Source organism: Bos indicus x Bos taurus, chromosome 15, assembly GCF_003369695.1.
Source record: "Bos indicus x Bos taurus breed Angus x Brahman F1 hybrid chromosome 15, Bos_hybrid_MaternalHap_v2.0, whole genome shotgun sequence".
In the NCBI taxonomy this organism is placed as follows: domain Eukaryota; kingdom Metazoa; phylum Chordata; class Mammalia; order Artiodactyla; family Bovidae; genus Bos; species Bos indicus x Bos taurus.
The window spans coordinates 35,801,301-35,828,127 of NC_040090.1; the positions used below are offsets into that span (position 1 = coordinate 35,801,301).

The 26,827-nt window shown below is 38.9% G+C and overlaps 4 protein-coding genes across 4 annotated transcripts; 3 read left to right on the forward strand and 1 right to left on the reverse strand.

The window, feature by feature from the left end:
* The first annotated feature begins 310 nt into the window (after nucleotides 1-310).
* LOC113904980 (olfactory receptor 51J1-like) lies at nucleotides 311-1,264 on the forward strand. Its single transcript, XM_027562028.1, has one exon. It carries the CDS (start codon nucleotides 311-313, stop codon nucleotides 1,262-1,264), a length of 954 nt encoding a protein of 317 aa, XP_027417829.1.
* A 7,059-nt stretch (nucleotides 1,265-8,323) lies between these two features.
* LOC113904982 (olfactory receptor 51Q1-like) lies at nucleotides 8,324-9,287 on the forward strand. The gene is given in 2 exon segments (XM_027562029.1): nucleotides 8,324-8,779; nucleotides 8,781-9,287. Coding segments are annotated over 2 exon segments (963 nt in total).
* A 4,617-nt stretch (nucleotides 9,288-13,904) lies between these two features.
* Nucleotides 13,905-14,867, forward strand: LOC113904873 (olfactory receptor 51Q1-like). Its single transcript, XM_027561960.1, has one exon. The coding sequence runs from the start codon at nucleotides 13,914-13,916 to the stop codon at nucleotides 14,865-14,867; it is 954 nt and encodes a 317-aa protein (XP_027417761.1). The 5' UTR covers nucleotides 13,905-13,913.
* Nucleotides 14,868-24,130: 9,263 nt separating this feature from the next.
* On the reverse strand, nucleotides 24,131-25,081 carry LOC113905177 (olfactory receptor 51I2-like). Its single transcript, XM_027562153.1, has one exon. The coding sequence runs from the start codon at nucleotides 25,079-25,081 to the stop codon at nucleotides 24,131-24,133; it is 951 nt and encodes a 316-aa protein (XP_027417954.1).
* Between the last annotated feature and the right edge of the window lie 1,746 nt (nucleotides 25,082-26,827).

The window sequence follows — 26,827 nt, forward strand, 5'->3', positions numbered from 1 at the left end:
TTTTCGTACCAAGACTTGACAGCCATTTCTCCCTTAGCAGATTCAAGGGCACTACCATTCATAGGGATAATTTTCTACTAACCTTGAACTTCCTCCCATTGGATGCTATCACCTCCTTGTAAGTGGGAATTTCCTGATGATGATCATCTGTCAGTTTTCAGCCATGAGACATTTAACCACATTAATCTGTGACTTTGTCTTGTTCTTCCCTTTCCTTAGTGTCCAGGAGCCAGTCTCCACTATGATGTCATCTCACTAGTTTGCTTTTAATTATCAAGGAAGCACTGATCTTACTGAATGAGATTTCAACATGAGGAACTCCAGTAGTACTTTGGAGTCCCTACCTACAATGTTCATTCTGGTTGGCATCCCAGGACTGGAGGCAGAGCATATCTGGATATCCATCCCCTTCTGCTTGATGTACATTATCATCTTCCTTGGGAATGGCACCATTCTTCATGTCATCAGGACAGACACCGCTCTACACCAGCCCATGTACCTTTTCCTTGCCATGCTGGCACTGGCTGAAGTCAGTGTCTCTGCATCCACTCTGCCTACAGTGCTAGGTGTTTTCCTTTTTGGTATCACTGAGATTAGTTTCAATGCATGCCTTCTCCAGATGTTCTCCATCCATTCGTTCTCCATTATGGAGTCCGCTGTGTTGCTCTCCATGTCTGTTGACCGATTTGTGGCCATCTACAATCCACTGCGCTATACAGCCATCCTAACCATGCCCCGCATTTTTGGCATGGCAGCTGGTATTGGGCTGAAAAGCATTGTGCTCATGGCCCCACTGACCATTCTCCTAAGGCACCCGACCTTCTGTGGCCATAATATCCTCTCCCATTCCTATTGTCTTCACCCCAACCTTATCCATCTACCTTGTGGGGATACTACTATCAACAATATCTATGGGCTTTTCATTGTTACTTCCACCTTTGGGCTTGATTCACTCCTTATTGTGGTCTCCTATGGATTCATACTCCACACTGTACTAAGCATTGCCACTGGGGAGGGGCGGAGGAAGGCACTCAGCACATGTAGCTCACACGTCTGTGCAGTATTCTCTTACTATGTGCCTATGATTGGCTTGTCTATGGTGCACCGCCTTGGATATCATGTGTCCCCTTTGCTCCATGCTATGATGGCCAATGCTTACCTCTTTTTACCACCTGTTATCAATCCCATTGTCTACAGCATTAAGACCAAGAAAATCCGTCGTGGCATTTCCTGGATATTATCAGAGAAGAAAGCCAGAGTTTAGACAAAGGACAAAGTAGAAAGAGACTTTTTCTATAATCACAGGTGGTCCCAGCTTGCATATTATACAAATGATGTTATCTTAAAATATGGTATCTAGCAGGAGATTAGGCGTCCCTGGTGGCTCAGAAGTAAAGAATCCTCCTGCAATTCAGGAGCCTCAGGAGACGTGGGTTTGATCCTTGGGTTGGGAAGATCCCCTGGAGGAGGAAATGACAACCCACTCCAGTATTCTTGCCTGGAGAATCCCATGGACAGAGGAGCCTGGCTCGCTACAGTCCACAGGGTAGCAAAGAGCCGGATATAACTGAAGTGACTGAGCACAAGAGGAGGTTATCTTATAATATGGCAGTGGACAGGAGTTGGGATGCAAATGGAAAGGGATTATGTATGACAGAACAGTATAAAGAATTGATGTCATTTTAAAACATGTTGTGTGCAATACCTTGCATAGATGGAACAAGAATGCCAGAAGGATTGTTTATGAAGACATAGAACTCCACATAAGGAAAAAATGTAATCAGAAATCAGAAGATGTCCTGGGAAATCTATTGAGTCAACTATTCTAGGAAAAGAGAAAGTGCAAGGATTTACATTTTCTTGAGTTGTTGGTACCCAAGCTCAATAGCAGAAGGACATACTAAGTAGTTCGCTCCATAGACTTTCAGTACTGGCTCCAGTGTAGCATTCACTCATTCTCACTAAGACTCCCAAGTTAGGAGTCTGAAGATTACAAATCTTGCTCATTATGCAGAAGTCTGAAGGTCTCCCACCCATAACCCAGCATCTTTCAAAAAAGCAAAATCCTCTTTGTGGACATTAATATGCTCTATCTGATTTGATATTTCTTTGCAGATATTTGGAATAATGTTAACATGTAACATTTATATTTTATGGAAAGTAACTAAGAATTTTGAGATGAAAATGTACACTAGGAAGTTTATATTTATTATTTCAATTACTTCCCACAAAAGTCCTATGAGTTATAGTCAATGCAATTATTATTTTTCAGGTGAAAACTGATGCTTAGATATAGTAAGTATCTTACTGAAACCTATACATCCAAAAATTAGCAGTGGAATCCTGTTGGATCAAACTCCAGCATAAAAGCTTAAACTATACTGTCAAGTAAGCAAGAACTGAAGCTCTTTGAATCCTCCCAGTAGTCAGTCAAATATCATTAATTGAACAAACTCAGTGGGTCAGAAAGAAGTTTGTTTACTTATTCCACAAATCTAGACCCTAGGTACAATGTGAGGACAAAAGAAACTAAGCTCCTCATGGAGCTTAGAAACTATTTTTTTCCTGCCACTACAGGGTTCAAGTTTATGCTTCCCAAAATGGTGTTTAGAACCGATTTTAAATAAACCTTGTAATACTTTTGAATAAAATAAAGTTTTTGAATATGAATTTAATTTTTAAAATCTTTGTTTGTGTTGTATGTTGTAGAGATGCCAAAAAAATCCAAAGTTTTTTTTTTTTTTTTTTTTTTTAAGTTAATTCTGTAACTCTACTACCAGGTTTCTAGATACTCTTTTTCCATATACTCTGACCTAGGGATCTTCAGTTGTCTGCAACTATATCCTAGATTGACAGCCTGCTGATGGATGGTAGAACTCTGAAGAGAATTATGACTTAGAAATATCAAATGAAACCAAGCAGGTAAACCCACAGGAAGGGGCATCCCATAGATGACCAGAGAAGTGAGAGAATGGTGATTCCCCGGGACGAGAAAGGAAAGACATTAGAGTGTCTGGAGAAAGATATTCTATAGCTAAAAGTTTCAGTAAGAGATGATGGGACCAGGTTGTCAGGTGGCTTGATGTAAAATGAAGATCTTGTGTGCTCACTTCCATTTTCTCTCTTCAGATTACACGATGAATCTTCAGGCTTCTAGAATATTATTAATTCTATATTCAAGGCCATCAAAGACAGTTATATTCTGTTATAGCTAGAGTTCATCATTAGTTATCAGATCATGGTTAATTTAGCTCTATCCCAGAAAGAACTCTGTACACCATGCCTTGTCTAGCTAGCTCCAGTCTTTCCAGTCTGAATCTATCTTCCTAAGGTCCAGACTCAAACACAACTTCAAGATCAGACAAAATTCTAGAAAATCACACAGTGAAAATAATTTAGACGTTTCTGTATCTGTGCTGTGTATGCTCAGTCATATCTGACACTTTGAGATCCCATGGAGTGTAGCCCACCAGGCTCTTCTGTCCATGGGATTTTGGGATTTTTCAGGCAAGAATACTGGAGTGGATTGCCATTCTCCTCTCCAAGGGATCTCACCTACCCAGAGACTGAACCTGCATCTTCTTCATTGACAGACAGATTCTTTACCATATCCATATGGGAAGTCTTTGAGTGTCTATAAAATTGAATAATAAACAGAATCCAATGTGACTATGAAAAAATATTGTCTTTATATTTTTCTTCCTTTATGTTTACTATCTTAACTTAAAATTTAGACCTTTGACACCACCTTGATTGTTTATTCTCTCAATAGGACAAAATTGTGTCATCATATTCAAGTAGGCATAAACTAAATTACTAATCAGAACACTTTGAAAACTGCATGAAATATAGGCATTTTTACATTCATCAAGAGAATATTGATTTGTTTCAGACCAATCCTCTTGTCAAGAATGATTAGAAAAGTTAAAGAAATGTTTTGTAAATGACTTCAGAGAGCATCCGGTGCCAGGAAGATGTAAAGGATAAGATTCCAAATACAAGAGAGACATAGAAGAGTGAGGCTGTTTTTGTGCAGTTCTCCCACTTAAGGAATCTGTCAATTCAGAAGTAATAACTTAAAATCAGAAGCACTTACAGCATTCTCAAAGAGCTATATTGCAAAGAGGAAAAAAATACAACTATCTCCAAGAATGAGGGGACTAATAAATGCCCAGGCATTTATTTTTATCTCAGAAAATAGAGAAATTTAGAAACAAGCTAGACTAACAAATATTTTATTTTATATAAATAAATAAAAAACATTTTCTTTTCTCTTTATTTTATTTTTAAAGTCTTTTTTGAATTTGTTACAATATTCCTACTATTTTATGTTTTGGTTTTTTGTCTGCAAGGCATGTGGGATCTTTGTTCCCCAACCAGGGATCAAATCCACACCCCCTGCATTGGAAAGTGAAATCTTAACCACTGGATCACCAGGGAAATCCCTAGTTTTCTTTATAAAGTCAACTCACTACCTAATTTTACTCTTCTGTCTGTAACTATTAGGGTAACCAACCAATTTAGTTTTTCAGAACTTTCCTAACTGTATCTCAGATAGTACCATATCCTAGAAAATCCTTCAGCCACAAATTGGAGTGGCTGGTCACTCTAACCAAAAGGAAAATTAAATACTCTCAGCAGGAAATAACTATTAATAACTATTAATTGACACTTCAAATTATTCTCATATTTTTTCATGACATTTATTAAAACCTAAACAGGAATGCAAAGTACAAAATTTGAACATAAATTAAGAGATTAAAAATAAAACAAAAAAATTATATCCACAGATGATACAGGTATTGGGGTTAGCATACACAGACATTAAAATAATTTTGATTAATATAGCCTAGGACTATATTTCAAGATGTAGAATTTAAGCAATTTAATTGCAAGCTATTAAAAATAAAATGGGAATACTAAAATTACAAATAACTAAAATTAAATACTCAATAGTGTTTGTCACTCAGTCATGTCTGACTCTTTGTGACCCCACTGACTGTAGCCCGCCAGGCTCCTCTGTCCATGAAATTCTAAAGGCAAGAATACTGGAGTGGGAAGCCATTCCCTTCCCCAGAGGATCTTCCTGACCCAGTGATCAAATCCGTGTCTCCTGTGGGAGGGGTCATTCCTGGAACCAAAAAGTTCTCAAAAGTCAAGTAAGCCAGATGCAGGAGGAATCACAAAGATAAGCCACATTTGCAGGAAACACTGCCTTTGGTTGTAGGAAACAACAGATTTCACAGTGAATACCTAAACAGTTGCTGATTTCCACTGTCTGGAGAAAAGCATACTCTAAATAAATTCACACATAAAATCCTAGGTCAATTCCCTCTAGATATTTCTTCCTAGGGAAGAAGTAAAATACAATGTATGTTAAGGTTAATATCTGTAAGACCCCAAGAGAAAAAAAAAATCTATTTTGCCTCTCTGACTTCTGAATCTATCAAGAGATCTGAGATATCTTTCCCCAAATCTTCTAGCTGTATCAAAATTGAGTTTAATCACATTCAAGATGACAACACCGAAGGGCAGCTCTCGTCCAACATAATAGTCCCTCTCTTACTGTAGTAAGCAGAAGGGAACTGATTGCTGAGGAAAAAAAAAAAATCTGCCAGAGCATAGGCTATGTCTTTTTCACATCACCTCACAAAATTTACACATTTCCATGGGTTGGCTAGCTCAGTGGTTGGTATATGTTGAGCACTCAGTAAAAGTTAGCTATTATATTTACTGTTATTTTTCCTGGTTCTGGCCATTGGGGCCTGAAGTCTCAGAGCACGGTCCTCATATTCCTATAAGATTCTTTCAGAGGTTTCTTCATCCACCTCTTACAATCTAGCCTGGGGTCTTCAGGAGCTTAAAACCACACTCAGCCAGAGAAGAGAATAAAGGCCATAGAAACACTGAAGGAATAAGAAAGCACAAAAGTGAGTCTGGACATGAGTATTTGAATAGGTACCATCACCATTTGTACCTACAATGTTCTTTCCTTTATGCTTCCATAAAGACCAGGCATCTCTCTGATTAGCATGTTCTTTACTTAGAATATTTTAGAAAGTGTTTCTAATACCTCAGCTATATTAATCAAGTCCATTAGTACTCAGTGCTAAGTTTAAAAAACCTTTGTCCAGACCGCCTGTCTTTTGGTTTATAGTTTAAGTCCTACAAATAATTCCTATTATTTAAAATTTTATCAGTGACCTCTCATAGACCTCCACAATTCTTCAACAGTTTTACTTCTTTCATTGTATTTCATTTCTAAATGTTTGCCTGTGTTTCTTTTTCTTTATCAGATTTGTTAGAGGGATTCAGATTACATAGATCCTTTCCAATACATAATTTTTGAACGTTTATCTTTTTGGTTTTCTAATTGAAAAATTCCTTCATTTTACTCATCTTTATTTTCCCTTTTCCCCTAATTTAATTTTGAATTATTTTCTAAATTCATAAGTGTAATGATTTTTTAAGGATTTTTACTTTGGCATTTATGGGCACTTTACAGGAAGTTTGAGTAGACTCCACAAATACTAGGAACCCATTAAATGCTATTTGTATCTCCTCACGAGAAGGTTCACAGCTTTCTTTCTCAGTGCACTTCAAACATCAGTTGTCATTCATTTCCTCAAGTTACATTCACCCTTGTATTTAAAGAGTAAGAGTCTCTATTAATCTTCTAGGGACAATATAGCTTCCCCTTTAGAATACATGACATATGGAAACTGTCTCCAATCCGTCATATTAATTCACTTCTCAAACCACTTTAGTTAGCTTCTTGTCCCATTGCTCTACAGAAATGTCTTTCCAAAAGATTACTACTAGCATTTACACCCCTAAATTATATAGACACTTTCTAGTAGGTATTTTATTGAATATCTACAAAGCACTAGACTATGGACCACATTCTTTACCTGCTTGGCCTCTGTGACTACCATTTCCCTTGTATTTTACTTACTTCTACTGGCAGTCTTTCACAGATTCCTTTAGTTTATCTTTTACATCTACCCTATTGCTAAATCTTGCATTTTTATCTAGATCTCCCCTCAACCTTCTTCATTTTTTCTCCCTATCTCTTGCCAAGATGATCACATCAACTTCCAGGTTCTTGGCTACTACCAATATGCTAAAGACTCTGAAAATTCTCAACAGAACTTTTCTGTTTCTTAGGCCTTATATTCACCTGCCTAGTTGTCATTTCTCTTAGATAGCTCCTATGAACATCAAACTCAGCATGCACAAACGAAGCCAGTAATCTTTCCCCCGTCTCTTCTTCTAATGTGCTAAATAAAAGTAATTGGGACTATAATCCATATGGTGGTAGTTTAGTCGCTAAGTCATATCTGACTCTTGCAACCATACAGTTGCTCAAACAAAATACTGGGATGTGGCCATAATTTATTTTCTTGATAATAGCTCCATTTAACTGAAAAGAAGGAAGTAGTTAGCATAAGCTTATTTTTCTGTGTGTCAAATACAAGATTAACTGAAATAAGTCTCTGGATTTGGTTACTAGAAAAGTTATTTGAAATGTGGATGAGAGAAGTTTCACTTAGAAAATGCATATGTACAAGTTTATGTGTGGGCATGCTAAGTCACTACAGTCGTGCCTGCCTCTTTGTGACCCTGTGGACCTTAGCCCACCAGGCTCCTCTGTCCATGGGATTCTCTAGGCAAGAATACTGGAGTGGGTTGCCGTTCCCTCCTCCAGGGAATCTTCCTGATCCAGGGATTCAATCTGCATTTCTTATGTTTCTGGCATTGGCAGGCAGGTTCTTTACTGCTAACTCTACTTGGGAATCCCATGTAAGTTCTGTATGTACGTATATATTTATACATGAGCAGGTGGGAGGTGTGTAACAAGATTTAGAGGAAGAATAATGTTAAATTTTAGTGTGTAGGGTCAGGCATGAAAGTTGAAAAAAATAGGCGATTTTATTTTTAAAATTTATTTGTTAAAAAATGTTTGTTTATTTGGCTGCACTAGGTCTTAGTTGCAGCATATCGGATCTTCTTTATAGCATGCGGGTCTTTAGTTGCAATATGCAAACACTTAGTTGCAGCAAGCAGGATCTACTTGCCTGGCCAGGGATCAAGCCCAGTCTCCCACATTGGGATCATGAAGTTGTAGCCACTGAACCACCGGGAAAGTCCCCAAAAGGTCCCTGTAAATAAGAATGTAGGGCAGTAAGAACCACAGTTTTGTTGTTAGTGCTCTGACTGGTACATTGCTCCATGGTGTTAGAACATATTTGGGGCCTGGATTGAATAGAAGATGTCGCTATGGCAGTAACACACTGATGGAATTCTTATGTGGAACACACAGATGCTGGTTTTGCCTTCATCAAGCATGGCTAACACCACCCAAGACCCCTTCTACTTCATCCTCACGGGCATCCCTGGGTTTGAGGCCTACCACATCTGGATCTCCATCCCCTGCTGCTGCCTCTACACCATCTCCATCATGGGAAACACCACCATTCTCACTGTCATCCGCATAGAGCCATCCCTCGTCCAGCCCATGTACCTGTTCCTCTCCATGCTGGCCCTCACTGACCTGGGTCTCACCCTCAACACACTGCCCACAGTCATGCAGCTCCTCTGGTTTAACAATCAGAAGATCAGTTTTGAGGGCCGTTTTGCCCAGTTCTTCTTCCTCCATGCGTTCTCTTTTATGGAATCTTCAGTCCTGTTGGCCATGTCCTTTGACCGCTATGTGGCCATCTGCCGCCCCCTCCATTATGCCACCATCCTCACCAACAGTGTCGTTGGCAGGATGGGAGTTAGCCATCCTTTGCCGCTGTGTTCTGGCCGTTCTTCCCTCCCTTTTCCTACTCAAGCGCCTGCCCTTCTGCCGCTCCCACCTTCTCTCTCACTCCTACTGCCTCCACCAGGACATGATTCGCCTGGTCTGTGCTGACATCCGAATCAACAACCTGTGTGCTTTTGCTGTGGTTTTGCTCATTATTGGGATGGACCCTCTGCTCATTGTGCTCTCCTACACCCTCATCCTGAAAAGTATCTTGGGCACAGCCTCACGGGCTGAGCGACTGTGGGCCCTCAATAACTGTCTGTCCCACATGCTGGCTGTTCTGGTCCTCTATGTGCCCATGGTTGGGGTGTCTATAACCCATCGATTTGCCAAGCATGCCCCTCCTCTAGTTCATGTTATCATGGCCAATATTTACCTGTTGGCACCTCCAGTGATGAACCCCATCATTTACAGTGTAAAGACTAAGCAGATCCGCCAGGGAATCTTCCATCTACTCTTCCAGAGGAAAATGCATTAAGGACTGGATTTGAGGTATATGGGAACAATTTTATTATGAAGATGGAGTCAAGAGCAGGGCCAAGTACCATCAAAACTGTAAGTAGCATTTATAGGGGAAAGAATAGCATTGTATAAGAAACTTCTGATGTAAATAAAGAGAAATCAAAATTTCTTTTAATGGAAATTTAAAGACATAAGTTTTTAAAGCACCTTTTGCCCTTCACTAACCATATGAATTTGAGGAAAAATATTTAAAACCATAATTCAATATATACTTCCTTTTTGCTTTCTTTACAGTGATGTTTTTAAGCACATAGTATAATACAATATTTTGCTTTATAAACTCTAAATGCTGATTCAGTTAAGTTCAGTCACATCTGACTCTGCAACCCCATGAACCAACTCAATGGACATGAGTTTGAGTAAACTCCGGGGTTGGTGATGGACAGGGAGGTCTGGCATGCTGCAGTCCATGCGGTTGCAAAGAGTCAGACACGACTGAGAGACTGAACTGAACTGAACTGAACCGCAGCACACTAGGCCTCCCTGTCTATCACCAACTCCTGGAGTTCACCCATAACCATGTCCACTGAGTCAGTGATGCAATCCAACCATCTCACTCTCTGTTGTCCCCTTCTCCTCCTGCCCTCAATCTTTCCCAGTATCAGGGTCTTTTCAAATGAGTCAGCTCTTCGCATCAGGTGGCCAAAGTATTGGAGTTGCAGCTTCAACATCAGTCCTTCCAATGAACACCCAGGACTGATCTCCTTTAGGATGGACTGGTTGGATCTCCTTGCAGTCCAAGGGACTCTCAAGAGTCTTCTCCAACACCACAGTTCAAAAGCATCAATTCTTCGGCACTCAGCTTTCTTTATAGTCCAACTCTCACATCTATATATGACCACAGGAAAAACCATAGCCTTGACTAGATGGACCTTTGTTGGCAAAATAATGTCTCTGCTTTTTACTATGCTGTCTAGGTTGGTCATAACTTTCCTTCCCAGGAGCAAGTGTCTTTTAATTTCCTGGCTGCAGTCACCATCTGCAGTGATTTTGGAGCCCAAGAAAATAAAGTCTTTCACTGTTTCCATTGTTTCCCTGTCTATTTGCCATGAAGTGATGTGACCTGATGCCATGATCTTAGTTTTCTGAATGTTGAGTTTTAAGCCAACTTTTTCTCTCTCCTCTTTCACCTTCATCAAGAGGCTCTTTAGTTCCTCTTTACTTCCACCATAGGGTGGTGTCATCTGCATATCTGAGATTATTGTTATTTCTCTCTGCAATCTTGATTCCAGCTTGTGCTTCCTCCAGCCCAGCGTTTCTCATGATTTACTCTGCATGTAAGTTAAATAAGCAGGGTGACAATATACAGCCTTGATGTATTCCTTTTCTTATTTTGAACTAGTTTGTTGTTCCATGTCCAGTTCTAACTGTTGCTTCCTGACCTGCATACAGGTTTCTCAAGAGGCTAACTACTATATACAAATTTTTATGAAAGCTGTAAAGTATTCATGCCTTCATAAATAATTGCTAAGGCAAATGTCAGCTTTTAATTACATGGAGGCACACATATCAACTCAATTGGAAATAATGAAAGAGAATCTTCATCAACTAGGATGTCAATGAAGAAAGAGAGATCATTCTGCATATCAATGTTACTGGGAAAAAGTACCAAATATCAAAAGCCAAAATGAAAGCAACCTGAGGATTTGAGAAAGCGTTGAACAAATTTTTAATGCAGAGTTCACTTAAATTCAATGATAGAAATGGATACAGACACATGGAATTTCTGCTGAAAGAAGATGGCAGTCACATGGAGAAGTTATGACAACCATCTCTGGAGACAAGCATAAAAAGAGCTTGAAAAGTGAAAGTGAAGTCGCTCAGTCATTTCCAACTCTTTATGATCATATGAACTGTAGCCCTCCAACCTCCTCCTTCCATGGGTCTTTCCAGGCAAGAATACTGGAGTGAGTTGCCGTTTTCTTCTCCAGGGGATCTTCCTGATCCAGGGATCAAACTTGGGTCTCCTGCACTGCAGGCAGATCCTTTACTGTCTGAGACACCAGGGAATCCCTAAAAAGAGCTTAATAGTATGAATGTATAGAAACACTGAGAATTTTTTATTTATTTATTTTTTTTTAATTATTATTATTTTTTTTTACTTTAGAATATTGTATTGGTTTTGCCATACATCAACATGCATCCGCCACGGGACTTGTTTTCTAAGCTGGCTCCAACTGTGTTCCTATTCTGTTGGATTCCTTTGAATTAACATCATGACTTGTTAATAAGTGAGCAGAGAACATTGTTTAACTTTGTGGAAGCATAGCTTTTTCATTTGTGAATTGTATAAAATATCTCCATGACAAGATTGAATGAATATTAAATAGAAATACCCTGTAAACTGCCTTAGGTTTGTAGGAATACATTTGATGAAGAAACAGGAAGTTAAGATCAAGAAGCACTCTCAATAAGTCTGTAAATAATATCAATGTGGGATAAGAAATGAGGGCAGTGATGAGAGAGGATCTGTGTGAACGTTAGAGTGCAGATTTTTCTTAATAAATTGTTATTTTTCTTCCCTTCACTAATCTTATTCTGTGATATTTTCAACTTTTACCTATGTGTATGTATATTGATACATTTAAGATATAGAATCCTTTTCTGTCATATTTTCATAAATATTTTTGGAAGTTTATTTTAAATTTCATCATTTTTCTGTCATAGAGAATTATTTAACTTTTGTACTAACATTCAGCCATCTTTTTCTTGGGATTTTTGTCTATTGCTGTTTAAAGAGTCTCCCCAGTGAGAACTGTAATCAATATTCATATTTTTTTTCTCTAACTTTTGTTAACGATTTACATCTTTATTGATTTAGAATTTGGGTTTGTATAAATTGTGAAGTGAGTCTTCAAATAAGTAAATAATAATTTAACAATTTTCCTTTCTCATTTAGTTTTTTTTTTATTAAAAATTTATTTATTTTATTTTTAGCTATGCTGGGTCTTTTCTCTAGTTGTGGCAAGCGGGGGCTACTCTGTAGTTGTGGTGTGAAGGTTTCTTTCTCTACATTGGCTTCTCTTGTTGCAGAGCACAGACTCTAGGGCACATGGGCTTCATTAGCTGTGGCAGGTGGGCTGATGAGCACAGGTTCAATAGTTGTGGCACATAAGTTTAGCTGCTCCAAGGCATGTGAGATCTTCCCAGATCGGCGATTGAACCTGTATCTCCTATATTGGCAGGTGGATTCTTTACCACTGAGCTACTAAGGAAGCCCTCTAGTTCAGGTTTGATAAAGTTCTCACCATTTACTTATCTTATAAATAAATTAAAATATTTTTTCTTAGTATGTCCAGAGAATCACTGCAAGGTGAATGCTCCTGATAATTGGTGTGAGATATTCCTTTTACCTACCTCTCACCTGGCTCTTCTAATGCTGCCCCAGCTTCAGATTGCTTAGAGACCAAAGCTTTTTAAGCTTAAGTTTTTGACATCCTAAGCAGTTTTCTTTAAGCATAAACATGGAGTTTCAAATCACATTCAACAAGTTGTAAAAACAGAGTATTGATGTGGTTTCCTGGGTTGTTGCTCCACAAGGACACCAGAGGCAACAAAAGTCTTACAGGCAGAGCCAACTTTTTCTGCCTGCCCAGTGGGACTCCAGGTCTCACTAAGTCTCTGCATGCAATCCTGAAGGGACTTGCCACACCTCTCCACTGCTAACCTAGAGATTTGCATGTAGCTTATAACATCTACTCTGTGAGACAATCGGAGAAAACAGAAGCCAAAGGCTTTGAAGAGGGAACCACCCAAGTAGGAGAAACCACAAATAATATTTCTCTGGTAATGTTGAGGGAAAGGAAGGAGGGGTGATAACTATCATTAGAGGATGATCTAAACTAACACAGGGAATCCACTTAGAGCAGTGCTGAAATATAGAGACAGCCAGTAAATATGATTATCCTCACCTGAGCTGTACTTTCACTCTTTTCCTCTGTATCCCAACCTTTGCTTCCAGTTCTCTTCTAATATTACACACATGGAGTCTGTGGTGTCAGATGATATCAACTAATGAGACTAAGAAGACAGATTAGAAATAAGACCTGATCAAGATGAAGAATGACCTTACTGCATGATGAAATGAATAAGAAATACATAAAAAGTCGATGGTGACTTTAGAATAAGTGAAACAGGTGAGAAGTCTGATAACACTCAAAGAAAATTTCAAAAGGAGATTATGGGTAAAAAAGCTGAGGGCTAGGTCTTATCCAGTTAAGAGTTCATTTTAAGTCTTTGTGAGAATAATATTAGTGATGTGGTTTGAATAAAAGGAAGATTCCAGGGCACTAAGAAGAAAATGGGAATTGAAAACTACAGGCAGGAAAAAAATTAAAGATGTGTTCATGAGTTAATGTGTATAGACTTATCAGAAGAATATGAGTTGTATGGAGACAGTCTCTGCAGAGACAGGCCAGGAAGAGCAACCACTGTCTTCCTAAGCTTCCTTAGTAATACTCAACAGCTCTGTATCTTTATTCAGATAGAGTTTAGATCAAACAAGGTAAAGATAAAGATTATTTTTAACCTTTCTGGTTCTCTCTGAGTGAAGAGCTTCAACATGAAACTACATTCGACTATCATGTCCGAGGTGATGAACACCACCCAAGACCCTTTCTACTTCATCCTCACGGGCATCCCTGGGTTTGAAGCCTACCACATCTGGATCTCCATCCCCTGCTGCTGCCTCTACACCATCTCCATCATAGGAAACACCACCATTCTCACTGTCATCCGCACAGAGCCATCCCTTGTCCAGCCCATGTACCTGTTCCTCTCCATGCTGGCCCTCACTGACCTGGGTCTCACCCTCAGCACGCTGCCCACAGTCATGCAGCTCCTCTGGTTTAACAATCAGAAGATCAGTTTTGAGGGCTGTTTTGCCCAGTTCTTCTTCCTCCATGCGTTCTCTTTTATGGAATCTTCAGTCCTGTTGGCCATGTCCTTTGACCGCTATGTGGCCATCTGCCGCCCCCTCCATTACGCCACCATCCTCACCAACAGTGTTGTTGGCAGGATGGGGTTAGCCATCCTTTGCCGCTGTGTTCTGGCCGTTCTTCCCTCCCTTTTCCTACTCAAGCGCCTGCCCTTCTGCCGCTCCCACCTTCTCTCTCACTCCTACTGCCTCCACCAGGACATGATTCGCCTGGTCTGTGCTGACATCCGAATCAACAACTGGTATGCTTTTGCTGTGGTTTTGCTCATTATTGGGATAGACCCTCTGCTCATTGTGCTCTCCTACATCCTCATCCTGAAAAGTATCTTGCACACAGCCTCATGGGCTGAGCGACTGCAGGCCTTCAATAACTGTCTGTCCCACATGCTGGCTGTTCTGGTCCTCTATGTGCCCATGGTTGGGGTGTCTATAACTCATCGATTTGCCAAGCATGCCCCACCTCTAGTTCATGTTATCATGGCCAATATTTACCTGTTGGCACCTCCAGTGATGAACCCCATCATTTACAGTGTAAAGACTAAGCAGATCCGCCAGGGAATTTTTCACCTCATTTCTCAAAGAAGCAGGCATTTAAGGTGAAGTACTGAATGCACTTAATTACACAGAAATTGCAGTCGATAGGTCTACAGGGAGAGTATAGTCAAATTTTTTAAATGGAGAGTGTAAAAAAAATTCCATCATATTTTTAAGGGAGTATGACATGATCTTGGATTTAATTAGATTTTTGTTCTGGGAGAAACTAGCAGCAAACATTCTATCCAAAAGAGTTGTGGTTCCAATTTGATCTGATTCTAGCACATTTATCTGCCAATGAAATAAGCATCATTGACTGAGTAAAGGTCTGTTTAAATTTTTTCCGAATATTTTTCTCTCCAGTGGGCCTGGTTAAGTAAATGTGAATGAAAACCTTTGTTGTTGCCTCCACCACACATTCTCCTAGGCAGCTCCACTTACTCCAGGTAAACTCCACTTTTCCGTTTCATATAATGGATAGGTGTGCTCTGAGTTTCTCTTGCAAAAGAATAGTAAATATTTGAGGGAAGACAGATACTGATCAAGTTATTTGGATATTGATCCAGGCTATATGGATATTGATCAAGATATTTCTCAGCTATTCAACTGAGATTATCTAATCTATACTCAGCATGATTTAAGCACACACAATGAGCAAAGAGCCTAAAGACGAAGGTGAGTATACTTCGAGCCCCCACCACTGGACTAATGCTCCTGCATTGTTAGAGGGTCTTAGTATTTAGGACCAAAACTTCAAGTATGTCTGCAGGTAACATTTGTGGGAATATAAATTCATTTTTCTCACTATGATAGGCTTTTTTTTTTTTAACCTTAATATTCTTAATGTGGTTTAAATTCTTAGAGGCCATTTCCCTTTGGCATTCTGGACTTTGGACTAGAAAATGTTATGATAGACAGGATGTGGCTTTTGGACTTCCCTGGTGGTCCCTGGTAAAGAATCTGCCTTCTAATTCAGGGGACACAGATTCAATCCCTGGTCAGGGAACAAAGATACCACCAGCTGCAGGGCAACTAAGCCCTTGCCACAACTAGAGAAGCCTATGTGATGCAGCGAAGACTGTGTACAGCCAAAACAAACAAACAAAATAGATGTGGCTTTAATGATCATAAAAAATTATTTTATGGAAACCAGGTAGCCTCTCTCAGAAATATCAGTTTGAAGGGTAGTCATGGGATTTCTTTGGTGGTCCAGCCAGACTCCTCTGTTTATGTGATTCTCCAAGCAACAATACTGGAATGGGTTCCCGTGCCCTCCTCCAGGGGGTCTTCCTGATCCACATCTCTTATGTCTCTTGCATTAGCAGGTGGGTTCTTTACTACTAGCACCACCTGGGAAGTCCATGTAAAAGATACAGTCTTGAATTACTAATAGGCTTCATAGGTGCTCAGTTTATGTGAATTATTTTCTCCTTCTCCACTCCACTCCACTCCAGATTATGGATAAGAACATCTGTGGGGACATTTATGTTTGCAGCCATTGTGGGAACAGGAATTAGGGTGGCCAAGTGGTAATCATCTACATACACAGATGCTCCCAATTGCCATCTAAACACATCCCTGGACAAAAAGGGGTTTCTGAAGGGAGAGGTGACAGAACAAAATTAGCTTCAGGACAATTAGATCTACTAGTGACTTGGGCTAAATTCCCCACACATTCCTATTTTGAAATTCTAACCCAGTATCTTAGCATGTGACTACATTTGGAGGTAGGGTTTTTATAGACATAACTGAGTTAAAATGAGGTCCTTAGGGTGAACTCGAATCCTGGGTGACTCGTGTCCCTGTATGAAGAGACTATTAGGACACAAGCGCAGAAAGAAGACCAGAATGACGACACAGGGAGAAGACAACCACCTGCAAGCCAGGGGAGAGGCCCCCAAAGAAAGCAGAAATGTGAGAAGTTGTTAGAGGCCTCCATAATTTGAAGAAAGAAAATTTCTATTGTTTAAGCCACCCTTTTTGTGGCCGTCCTAGCAAACTAATACAATCAAAGACCTATAGACTATATTTCTGAAACTGTGAAATAAAGGTCAGTTATTGGAGAAAAAATAATAATATTTAGGTTATAAAGGGACTAGAGCTTAGAAACATGAAGGGGAATTTGGGGGCAAAATAAGCTGTTCAATGACCAGTGGTGGTGGTTTAGTCACTAAGTAGTGTCCTACTCTTGTGACCCCATAGGCTGTGGCCTGCCAGGCTTCTCTCTTCATGGGATTCCCCAGACAAGAATACTGGATTGGGTTGCCATTTCCTTCTCCAGGGGTCAAAGACCAATGATTGCAAAATACAGGCTAAGCAATTAAAGACAAAGCATGTTTGACAGAAAGCATCAGCCAAGCCTCTGCATAACGTCTTTACAGCAGCTGCTGAGAATTATCAAGATACATAAAGACATGGATGAATCCTAAATGTTCATTGCTAAATGAAGGAAGGTAGTCTAACAGGTCTTTAAAAAAAATTATGATTTCATACAGACAAAACTCTGAAAACGGCAAAACTTCATAGAGAGTAAGCTTACTGGTGGTAACTAAGAATTTAAGGGAGTGGAGTATTAAATTCATGACGCACAGAGGGTTTTGTAGACTGTAGAATCATTCTGTAATACTGTGATGGTACACAGATGACATTAGGCATTTGCTAAAACTCAAAGAAATTTACAGCAGCACAGAGTGGTCATTAATATATATAATTTATATATATTTATTATATATAATTTTTAAAAATTACTCAGGATGGAAGACACAATATGATAGTTCTATTATGAATACATGAAGCAACTGCACTGGAAAAGATGGAGGGAAATGGTGCTGACCTTTGGAATTGTGTGGGATCTGTACTAAAGGCAAAATGAAATATAATAAATGCTGCACCCAGGGGTCAAACCCACATATTTTATGTCTCCTGCCGTTGGATTCTTTACCAGTAGTGCCACCTGGGAACCAAGTTCCTCCCTACTTGGCTGGGATGTTATGGAAAAGCAAGGGGAGCAACATGAATGATCCATGGACTGGAGTTGGGGATATCAGTATGAAGTTATGTTTCGCTTAATGTAGATACAGATGATTAAGTAAAACATATTTATAGATATTTGTACATAAACAGGTCAGTATACAGACATATATTTTCCTGCTTTCTTAACTGGGAGGACCAAGAAGAAACGACAAGCTAGTAGCAATAATTGCATATATCACATAAAATTCAATATTTTTGGAAATAATTTTAATTTATCTGGCAAAATCTGTACAGGAAATATTGAAGCTAAATTTGTTAGATTTCCAGTGAGAAAATTAACTGAAAACTTGTATAAATTAAAGTTATTCTAGCACTATTTTCCATGCTGAAATAATATCAGAAAAATAAGAGATTTAAACTTTTTTGTAAAAATGCCAAACTACTCTAACTTGTCTTACAAGCAATACTAAGCAAATTTGAATACTTGTACAACCCTTCTGAATTTATTTATAAAATATTAAAACATTTTACATAATGTTTACGTCAATATGAGCATATTCTGTCATTGTGTTATTATGACTATGGATTTTTATAACTTATTATCTATTTGGATTTATTTTGCCTCTCATCTTAGAAGCTAGGTTTTTGTCATGGCTTGGCTATTTTCAGTAAATATATCAGATCAGACCAGTCGCTCAGTCGTGTCCGACTCTTTGCGACCCCATGAATCGCAGCACGCCAGGCCTCCCTATCCATCACCAACTCCCAGAGTTCACTCAGACTCACGTCCATCGAGTCAGTGATGCCATCCAGCCATCTCATCCTCTGTTGTCCCCTTCTCCTGCCCCCAATTCCTCCCAGCATCAGAGTCTTTTCCAATGAGTCAACTCTTCGCATCAGGTGGCCAAAGTACTGGAGTTTCAGCTTTAGCATCATTCCTTCCAAAGAAATCCCAGGGCTAATCTTCAGAATGGACTGGTTGGATCTCCTTGCAGTCCAAGGGACTCTCAAGAGTTTTCTACAACACCACAGTTCAAAAGCATCAATTCTTCGGCGCTCAGCCTTCTTCACAGTCCAACTCTCATATCCATACATGACCACAGGAAAAACCATAGCCTTGACTAGCCGGACCTTTGTTGGCAAAGTAATGTCTCTGCTTTTGAATATGCTATCTAGGTTGGTCATAACTAAATATTTTAAGTGAGTATAGTATCTACATTGTGTATTAAATACCAGGTAATATTTGCAAAACTAAAAGTTCCAGTAACAACTTTTAACCTGTAAATTGGCAGAAAAAGGTAGCATCATCATGTGTATTAAAAACTGGCTAAGTTATTGCAGGGGCTTCCCTGGTAGCTCAGTAGTAAAGAGTCCTCCTGCCAATGCAGGAGATGTGGGTTCTACCCCTGGTTTGAGAAGATTCCCCTAGAGAAGGAAACGGCAACCTACTTCAGTATCTTGACTGAGAAATCCCATGGACAGAGGAACCTGGAGGGCTACAGTCCATGGGATCACAAAAGAGTCTGTCCAACACGATTTAGCAACTAAAAAACAACAAAGTTATTGCAGGCACCACATTCATTATGCTACAGTACTGTACACATTCTTTCTTAGAAATTAGCTATTTGTGTGTATCAGTATTTGTAACTTCCACATATTGTTATGTGAGAAATGTTATTGGGGAAATAGGTCAGCCACTTTTAAGATGCTATCATATATCTTGAAATGAATGTTCTAAAATTACTTTAACCATTGCTGCTGAAAGGTCAAAATTAAAAGGTTTTATTTGAGCAATACATTTCAATTAGCAAGCAGCATTTCTTTGTTTAATGGATCGCATAGGTTCAGGTTCATGAAATTTCCAACATGAATGGTAGAGAAAATATCTTATGTTTAGATAACTTTATATACATTTATATGTATATAATACATTATACATATTTTTCTAATATTTATTTCTTTCACCTACAATTGTTGTGAAACATGATCAGCTTTATTATGGAGACAGGTATTCCTCTATATTTAAAACAATTTAAGCATGTATTTTCCCTTTCTAATATTCTCTTCTTTTATATATTGTTTAACCCAATATATCTAAAATGTAATCATTTAAACACGTAACCTATGTTTAAAAATAAGATAGTTTACACTCTTTGTTTTTTTTAATGTTAAGTCTCCAAAGTCTGGCCACATGTCATTACAACAAATATCAATTCAAATTAGCCATTTTTCAAGAGCTCAGTAACCAAGACTGCAAAGCATCTCTGTTTTTGCCATTTGGAGGTTGTTATTTAAAGTTACAACCCATTGTGAGAGTCAGACACAACAAGATATACTAGATAATGTTATAAAATAATGCTTTAAATAAATTGTACAACTATCACTTTGGATTTTTCTAAGATTTGGATTCCTGAACAACTGTGAAAAAAATCAATAATAAATAATGAAATAATATCTGCATATATATGAAATCTAGAAAGATGGTACCGACGATCCTATGTGCAGGGCAGCAAAGGAGACAACAGACATAAAGAACAGAGTTTTGGACTCAGTGGGAGAAGGAGAAGGTGGGATGATTTGCTAGAATAGCACTGAAACATATACATTACCATAAGTAAATAGCTAACCAGTGCGAGTTCGATGAATGATGTAGGGCACCCAAAGCCGGTGCTCTGTGACTACCTGGAGGGATGGGTTGGGGAAGTAATTGGGGAGGCGGTGTTCAAGATGGAGGGAACACATGTATGCCTACGGCTGATTTGCACTGATGTAAATCATGTGATGGCAAAAACCATCACAATATTGTGAAGTAATTATCCTCCAATTAAAATACATTAATTAAAAAGAATAATCTGAACATCATTCTGAGTGTTGCTGCTAGTCAATCATGCCCTCTGAAGTGATAGTTTCTATGACAAAAGAAGTGACTATGAAAGTAATGTGACTAAAAATGAGATTTGATTACATATCTAAAGTGTTTTGAAGCACATTCATCCTTTAGACTTGCAGCTTACTGGTAGATTCATCTGCTGATGACATCTAAAACCTATAAGGGAATATCTGGCTTGCCCCAATAATTATTGCAACTTCTTTGCTAAATTTTTAGATTTTATTTTCTATGCTGCATCCAAAAATAAAATATTATTACATATCTACCCTTTATACATAGTAGGTACTCAAAAATATATTTTGATAAATGAAGAAAATGATTAGTCACTTATTAATGAAAGATATACATATTATTTACAATCCCAAGTCTTTGGGTACCTCTCCAGAAGCAGTAATTTCCCCTGATATTTGACTGTGAAATTTGATCAATATCTGTCTAAGAAATTCACCTTAATTTCACCTTCTTAGACAATTTATAGACACTGTCATTGGTGGATATCTAACCTCAGTTCAGTTCAGTTCAGTTCAGTTGCTCAGTCGTGTCCGACTCTTTGCGACCCCATGAATCAGCACGCCACGCCTCCCTGTCCATCATCAACTCCCGGAGTTCACCCAAATTCATGTGCATATCTAACCTAGTGGCCTTCAAATTGATTACCTGTTCCTCTAGAGAAATTAGAAGATATTTTTGGGAGTGCCTGAACACAAATATTTTTATAAGTATAAATTTTTAGATGTTAAACATCCATATAGTTTCTTCACTGAAATTGCTTTGTCTGAGAATGTAGGAGGTTTGACTATGCCTCTGTTACACTATTTTTTTTTCCTTTCTACAATCTTATTTTCTCACTTTACAAAAATTAAATAGTAATAATAATTTTTAATTTTCAAAAAGGAAAAAATATGAATAGACATAGTTCTTAAAGCTATTTAATATTTCCATTGTATATCCCAAATAGTAAACATTTCTGAGATACCAATCAAAAGGACTACTGGAAATATTGACATGGATTTTGAGGAAGTGAATGACACCAATGATGGGGTAGCATATTCTAGTGTAAGACAAATGGTATCAATTTTACTGTCATCAACAAAAATAAAAAGTGATCCAATGGGAATATCATTTAGTATATCATTAAGATAATTTTTCATGAGATTATCATATGATTTTTATCATTTAATTCCAAAGGCATTAAAAATGATATTATGCAATGATAAATGGTACCAATGCCATTTTCTCATTTATGTTACCAAACTTAATAGCTTTCACATTTACAGAAAAAGAAAAAAGTAAATAGGAACAGAATTGTTATTGAACTATGTCTCATTCTATTAATAAATACTAAATATTTTCCAGATCCAAGAAAAATAAAATCATGCAGCTCATTAAGAGATGGATTGAAATCAAATTTTAGTATTAATATATAAAAATTTGTATTATGCTCATGTTGTTTTGATCAATTATGTATTAATATCAGAAAAATGACTCAATAAAGAATACATTTTTAGAACAATACTCTATGTGTGACTAAATTTTAAACATAAAATTTAAATATATATATATATATATTGGGAAGTATTGTGAAAGAGAAACCACTAAAATTTTTCCAAAGAGAAAAATATATTATATGTATTACAAACTCTATGGTGGAGGTAAAATAAAAATTCGAGTTTGAGGAGAAAAAGGACTAACATAAAAATATGTGAATGGAATGTTAAAGAATATGTTCATGCATATTGAACTTCATAATGTCTGCTATCAAAATATGCATTTAGTTTACATTTGTTATTTTAAACTGTGATATAACAATTTATTTTTAACTTGATATATTTATGAAAGTGAAGCATTAGTCTCTCAGTTATGCCCAACTCTTTGTGAACCCATAGACTGTAGCAGCCTGCCAGGCTCTTCTGTTCATGGAATTCTTCAGTCAAGAATCCTGGAGTGGGTTGCCATTCCCTTCTCCAGGGGATCTTCCCAATCCAGGGATCAAACCTGAGTCTCTGGGATGCAGGCAGATTGTTTATCATCTGAGTCACGAGGGAAGCCTCAGTATATTTACAATATATCCAAAATGTGCGTTCAACATCTATGTAAATCTATGATAAAATTTTAGGTTTTAACCTGAAAATGCCTAAAAGGATACCTAATTTTTCCCTATTAATTATTTTACATAGAGAATGTAAAAATTTGGTAACCACTATTTTAAACAGACCAAGCATTTCAAAAAGTTCACTGTTTAAAGGTGACCCTAATGACGTGAACGAGCTCAGGAAGAATAGCATACGGTGAAAAAAAAACATTTCCCTTGCATTTGTAAGCCCTGAAGCCTGAGAGGCTGAGATCTGAGGCCAGTTACTGATCAAGCAGAACAAGCCTATCAATCCACCATACACAGACCTCTATTATTTAGGAGGTGTGGAGATGTACTCTCTCATTTCACCAAAGGTTTCCAGGAAACCATAGACAACCACAGGCAGAAGCAAGAAGTGCCAACTAGAACTCTGCTGACAGTTAAAGAGAAGAGGTGGAGCAGAAGGAAAGATACAAGCATACCTGCTTCAGGGCATGGTGAGGATAGGAGGAGAAGGGAATGTAAATATCCAGACACCAGAAAAACAGGACCCAAAGCTCTATCAAAACAGAATTCTCCTGGTGTTTCTGTTGGGATTTTTCAGATCTGAAACCTGGTGTGTAAGGTTGTTCATATTTTACTTGATACCTAAGTTGAGGCCATTTACGCAGCTGTTCTTCATCCTCAGAATCTCCTGGCATATAAAATTTTGGTAGCCGCTATTCTAAACAGACTGAATAGTCTGAGAGTAGACACCACTGGATAGTAAGCTGGGGGGAAGAGTCTGATTCCGTATATAACACGAAGGAAGTTGTTTTATATGTAGTTTTACCATAAATTTACTATTTAAACAAGGATACTTTTGAGAGGAAAAGGGATTGCTATTAATAATGATGCTGAGAAAAATAAGTGTAAATCACGACTATCTGGGACAACCCAAAAAGTACACTTGTCTTGCTCAAAGTCATGTTACTAGGATGGTCTTTTATTGGGAGCAGATTTTTAATATCTGTCTGACCCATCAAAATAAGAACTTGTTATATTTCAATTCAAATATCATTAAGTCTCAAGCCTCTACAAGTAACTTCCTATTTGTCAGACTGTTTGGTGTGAGCCTTGAGAAAAATAGGCAAAGGGCATTCAAGATCTCAAGTTGATCATAACTGTCAGACATGGCATATGCATGGGCACATACAGACACACCTCTGTTGATAACTTGTGAGATGGCAAGGGGTCAAGGTAACTCCTATGATCCAGATTCAATCCCGAGGCAATGTTTGGAATTTCTCACTCCTATTCTTCCCCAGAAATCCTGGTGTGGAGCTTTGCCCACAGAAGAAACACCACCAGAGTTTATGGACTGATTCAAAGTCCCTCCCCCCTTGGAATGACTCAAAGTAATTCTCTCTTGCAGGAAAGCACGGTGACAATTCCCTGTTGGATTGGTTTGGTCTTGACACTGTAGATGATGGGACTGAGCACAGGAGGGACAAAGAGGTAGATGCTGGACATGAGTGTGTGGGCCAGAGGTGAGGCATGCTTGGCAGTACGATGCATCACAGACACACCAATCATAGGCACATAGTACACAAGTACCGCACAGATGTGTGACACACACGTATTGAGGGCCTTCCACCGTCCCTCCCCAGAAGCAATGCCCAGCACAGTGTAAAGAATCAGCATATAGGAGACCACAATCAGCAGTGAGTCCAGTCCAAAAGTGGCCAAGACAATGGCCAAACCCAGGATGCTATTGAGCTTAGTGTCAGCACAAGGCAGCTGGATCAGATCTGAGTGGAGGCAGTAAGAGTGGGAGAGGATGTTAGTGTGGCAATAGGGCAGTAACCTCAAGAGGACTGGAAGAGGAGCCATGAGTGTCACACTCTTCAGTGTAATGACCAGACCCAAAGAGACAATACGGGGCAGGGTGAGGATGGCTGTGTAGCGCAGTGGATTGTAGATGGCTACAAAGCGGTCATAACTCATAGCCAGCAGGACCCCTGACTCCATGCAGGAGAAGGTGTGGATGAAGAACATCTGGGCAAGGCAGCCATCAAAGTCAATCTGGAAGGCATCAAACCAAAGAATGCCCATGACAGTAGGCAGTGTGGACACAGAGACACCCACCTCAGTGGCAGCCAACATGGAGAGAAATAGGTACATGGGCTCATGTAAGGCAGGATCTGCTTGCACTGCTGCCATGATTAGGCTGTTGCCCACAATAGCTACAATGTACATGGTGAAGAAGGGGAGGGACAGCCAGCCATGTTGGGCCTCCAACCCTGGAATACCAGTCAGGAAGACAGATAGGAGGTCAAGACTTTCATTGCTCTCAGCTTTCATGTCATCAACAGCAGTGATCAGTCTTTACCTGCCACTTGAAAAAAAAAAAAAATCAGTTAACTCCCACCCATGAAGACTTCTGCCTTAGCAGCCTACCTCAAAGTGTGAAGAAGAGAGAAATGGAAAGACATGGAGGAAATTGGAGTCATCTACATTATTCCTTGTAAAAATATTCTCACCTGCTATTCCCCTGACAGCCAGAGCCCTAAAATCTTATGCCTAAAAGAGATATTTGAGACTACCCAATCTTATGAAAGATAGCATCATTTAAAAATTGAGAAGCACTGGAATAAATCAGAAATGGGTCAAAATCAATACTCAGTCAGTTAATACATGATTTAACTTGTAAAGATAATAATATTCTCTTACTTAGATATAAGAAATAACAAAAAAAAATAGCTTCCTATGTTCAGTGTTTCAGAGCTCTGCAAATGGATTCTCACAGACCTCAGTTTGGAGCCCAATTTACAGTTTACACGCAGTGTGACCTTGAACAGGTAGCTTAACCTTTTGAAGCCTCTGTGTTTCTATATCTAAAACAGAAAAATAAAATACATCTATTACATATGGACATTGTAAAGGTAAACATGATATCGTATGGTATGTATGTATGGACAGACCTCATTTGTCACAAAGAGTAAAAACGAAGGCTTATAAACACTAGCCCTGACCCAAGGCATGGAGGAACATGAGTGATGGCAAAGAGTAACAACAGCACCCAGGAGCACACAGCTTCAGGGAAATAATTCAGTCTTTGTGTGCTAGAAAGGATAACCAGATGGACAACTGTTTCTCTACCAAGCTGCCTCATTTCAGTCCCATAACAACCATGTTAAGTGACTGTCCTTAAGGCATTAAGTGGCTAAATTGGGACTAGAATCTAGTTCTTTCAACTGGAAGTCCTGTGGTCCTTCCTAATGAAAAAATATTTTATACATACCCAGCTGCCAGCCTTCTGAAATTGCAGCCACTTAAGGAAGAAGAATGTAGAAATATTGGGAAGTTGAGCATCTTCACCTTCACATGCAGAGCAAAGTAGAGAATGGCAGACAGATTTCTTTTTCCTGCCTCCTAAGCAGACTAGGAGTTTGCTTGATCTTCCTCTTCCTTGTTTTTGAACTCCCACTGCCATTCATGCTGCTGCTACTGCTAAGTCGTTTCAGTCGTGTCCAACTCTACACGACCCCATAGACGGCAGCCCACCAGGCTCCCCCGTCCTTGGGATTCCCCAGGCAAGAATACTGGAGTGGGTTGCCATTTCCTTCTCCAATGCATGAAAGTGAAAAGTGAGAGTGAAGTCGCTCAGTAGTGTCCAACTCTTAGCGACCCCATGGACTGCAGCCTACCAGGCTCCTCCGTCCATGGGACTTTCCAGGCAAGAACACTGGAATGGGTTGCCATTTCCTTCTCCAATGCATGAAAGTGAAAAGTGAAAGTGAAGTCGCTCGGTCATGTCTGACCCTTAGCAACCCCATGGACTGCAGCCTACCAGGCTCCTCCATCCATGGGATTTTCCAGGCAAAAGTACTGGAGTGGGTTGCTGCTGTAGTCAACACCTTTATTTTATCTGAAGCTTTTCCTATTACTACTTGAGTGGAAATAATAGCCTCATCTATGACTTTAAAATATTTTATACATACTTTTTATTTTATGAGAAGTGCCTTTACACCTCTGTTCTCCCTTGGAATCTTAGGTAAACTTGTGTCTGGTTCCTTCTTGCCTCCCGCTGCTTCATGTTTCCAGCAC

Excerpts from the sequence above, each read along its gene's own strand:
- LOC113905177 (XM_027562153.1), bottom strand. The coding sequence starts at position 25,081 with ATGAAAGCTGAGAGCAATGAAAGTCTTGACCTCCTATCTGTCTTCCTG.
- LOC113904980 (XM_027562028.1), top strand. The coding sequence starts at position 311 with ATGAGGAACTCCAGTAGTACTTTGGAGTCCCTACCTACAATGTTCATT.
- LOC113904873 (XM_027561960.1), top strand. The coding sequence starts at position 13,914 with ATGTCCGAGGTGATGAACACCACCCAAGACCCTTTCTACTTCATCCTC.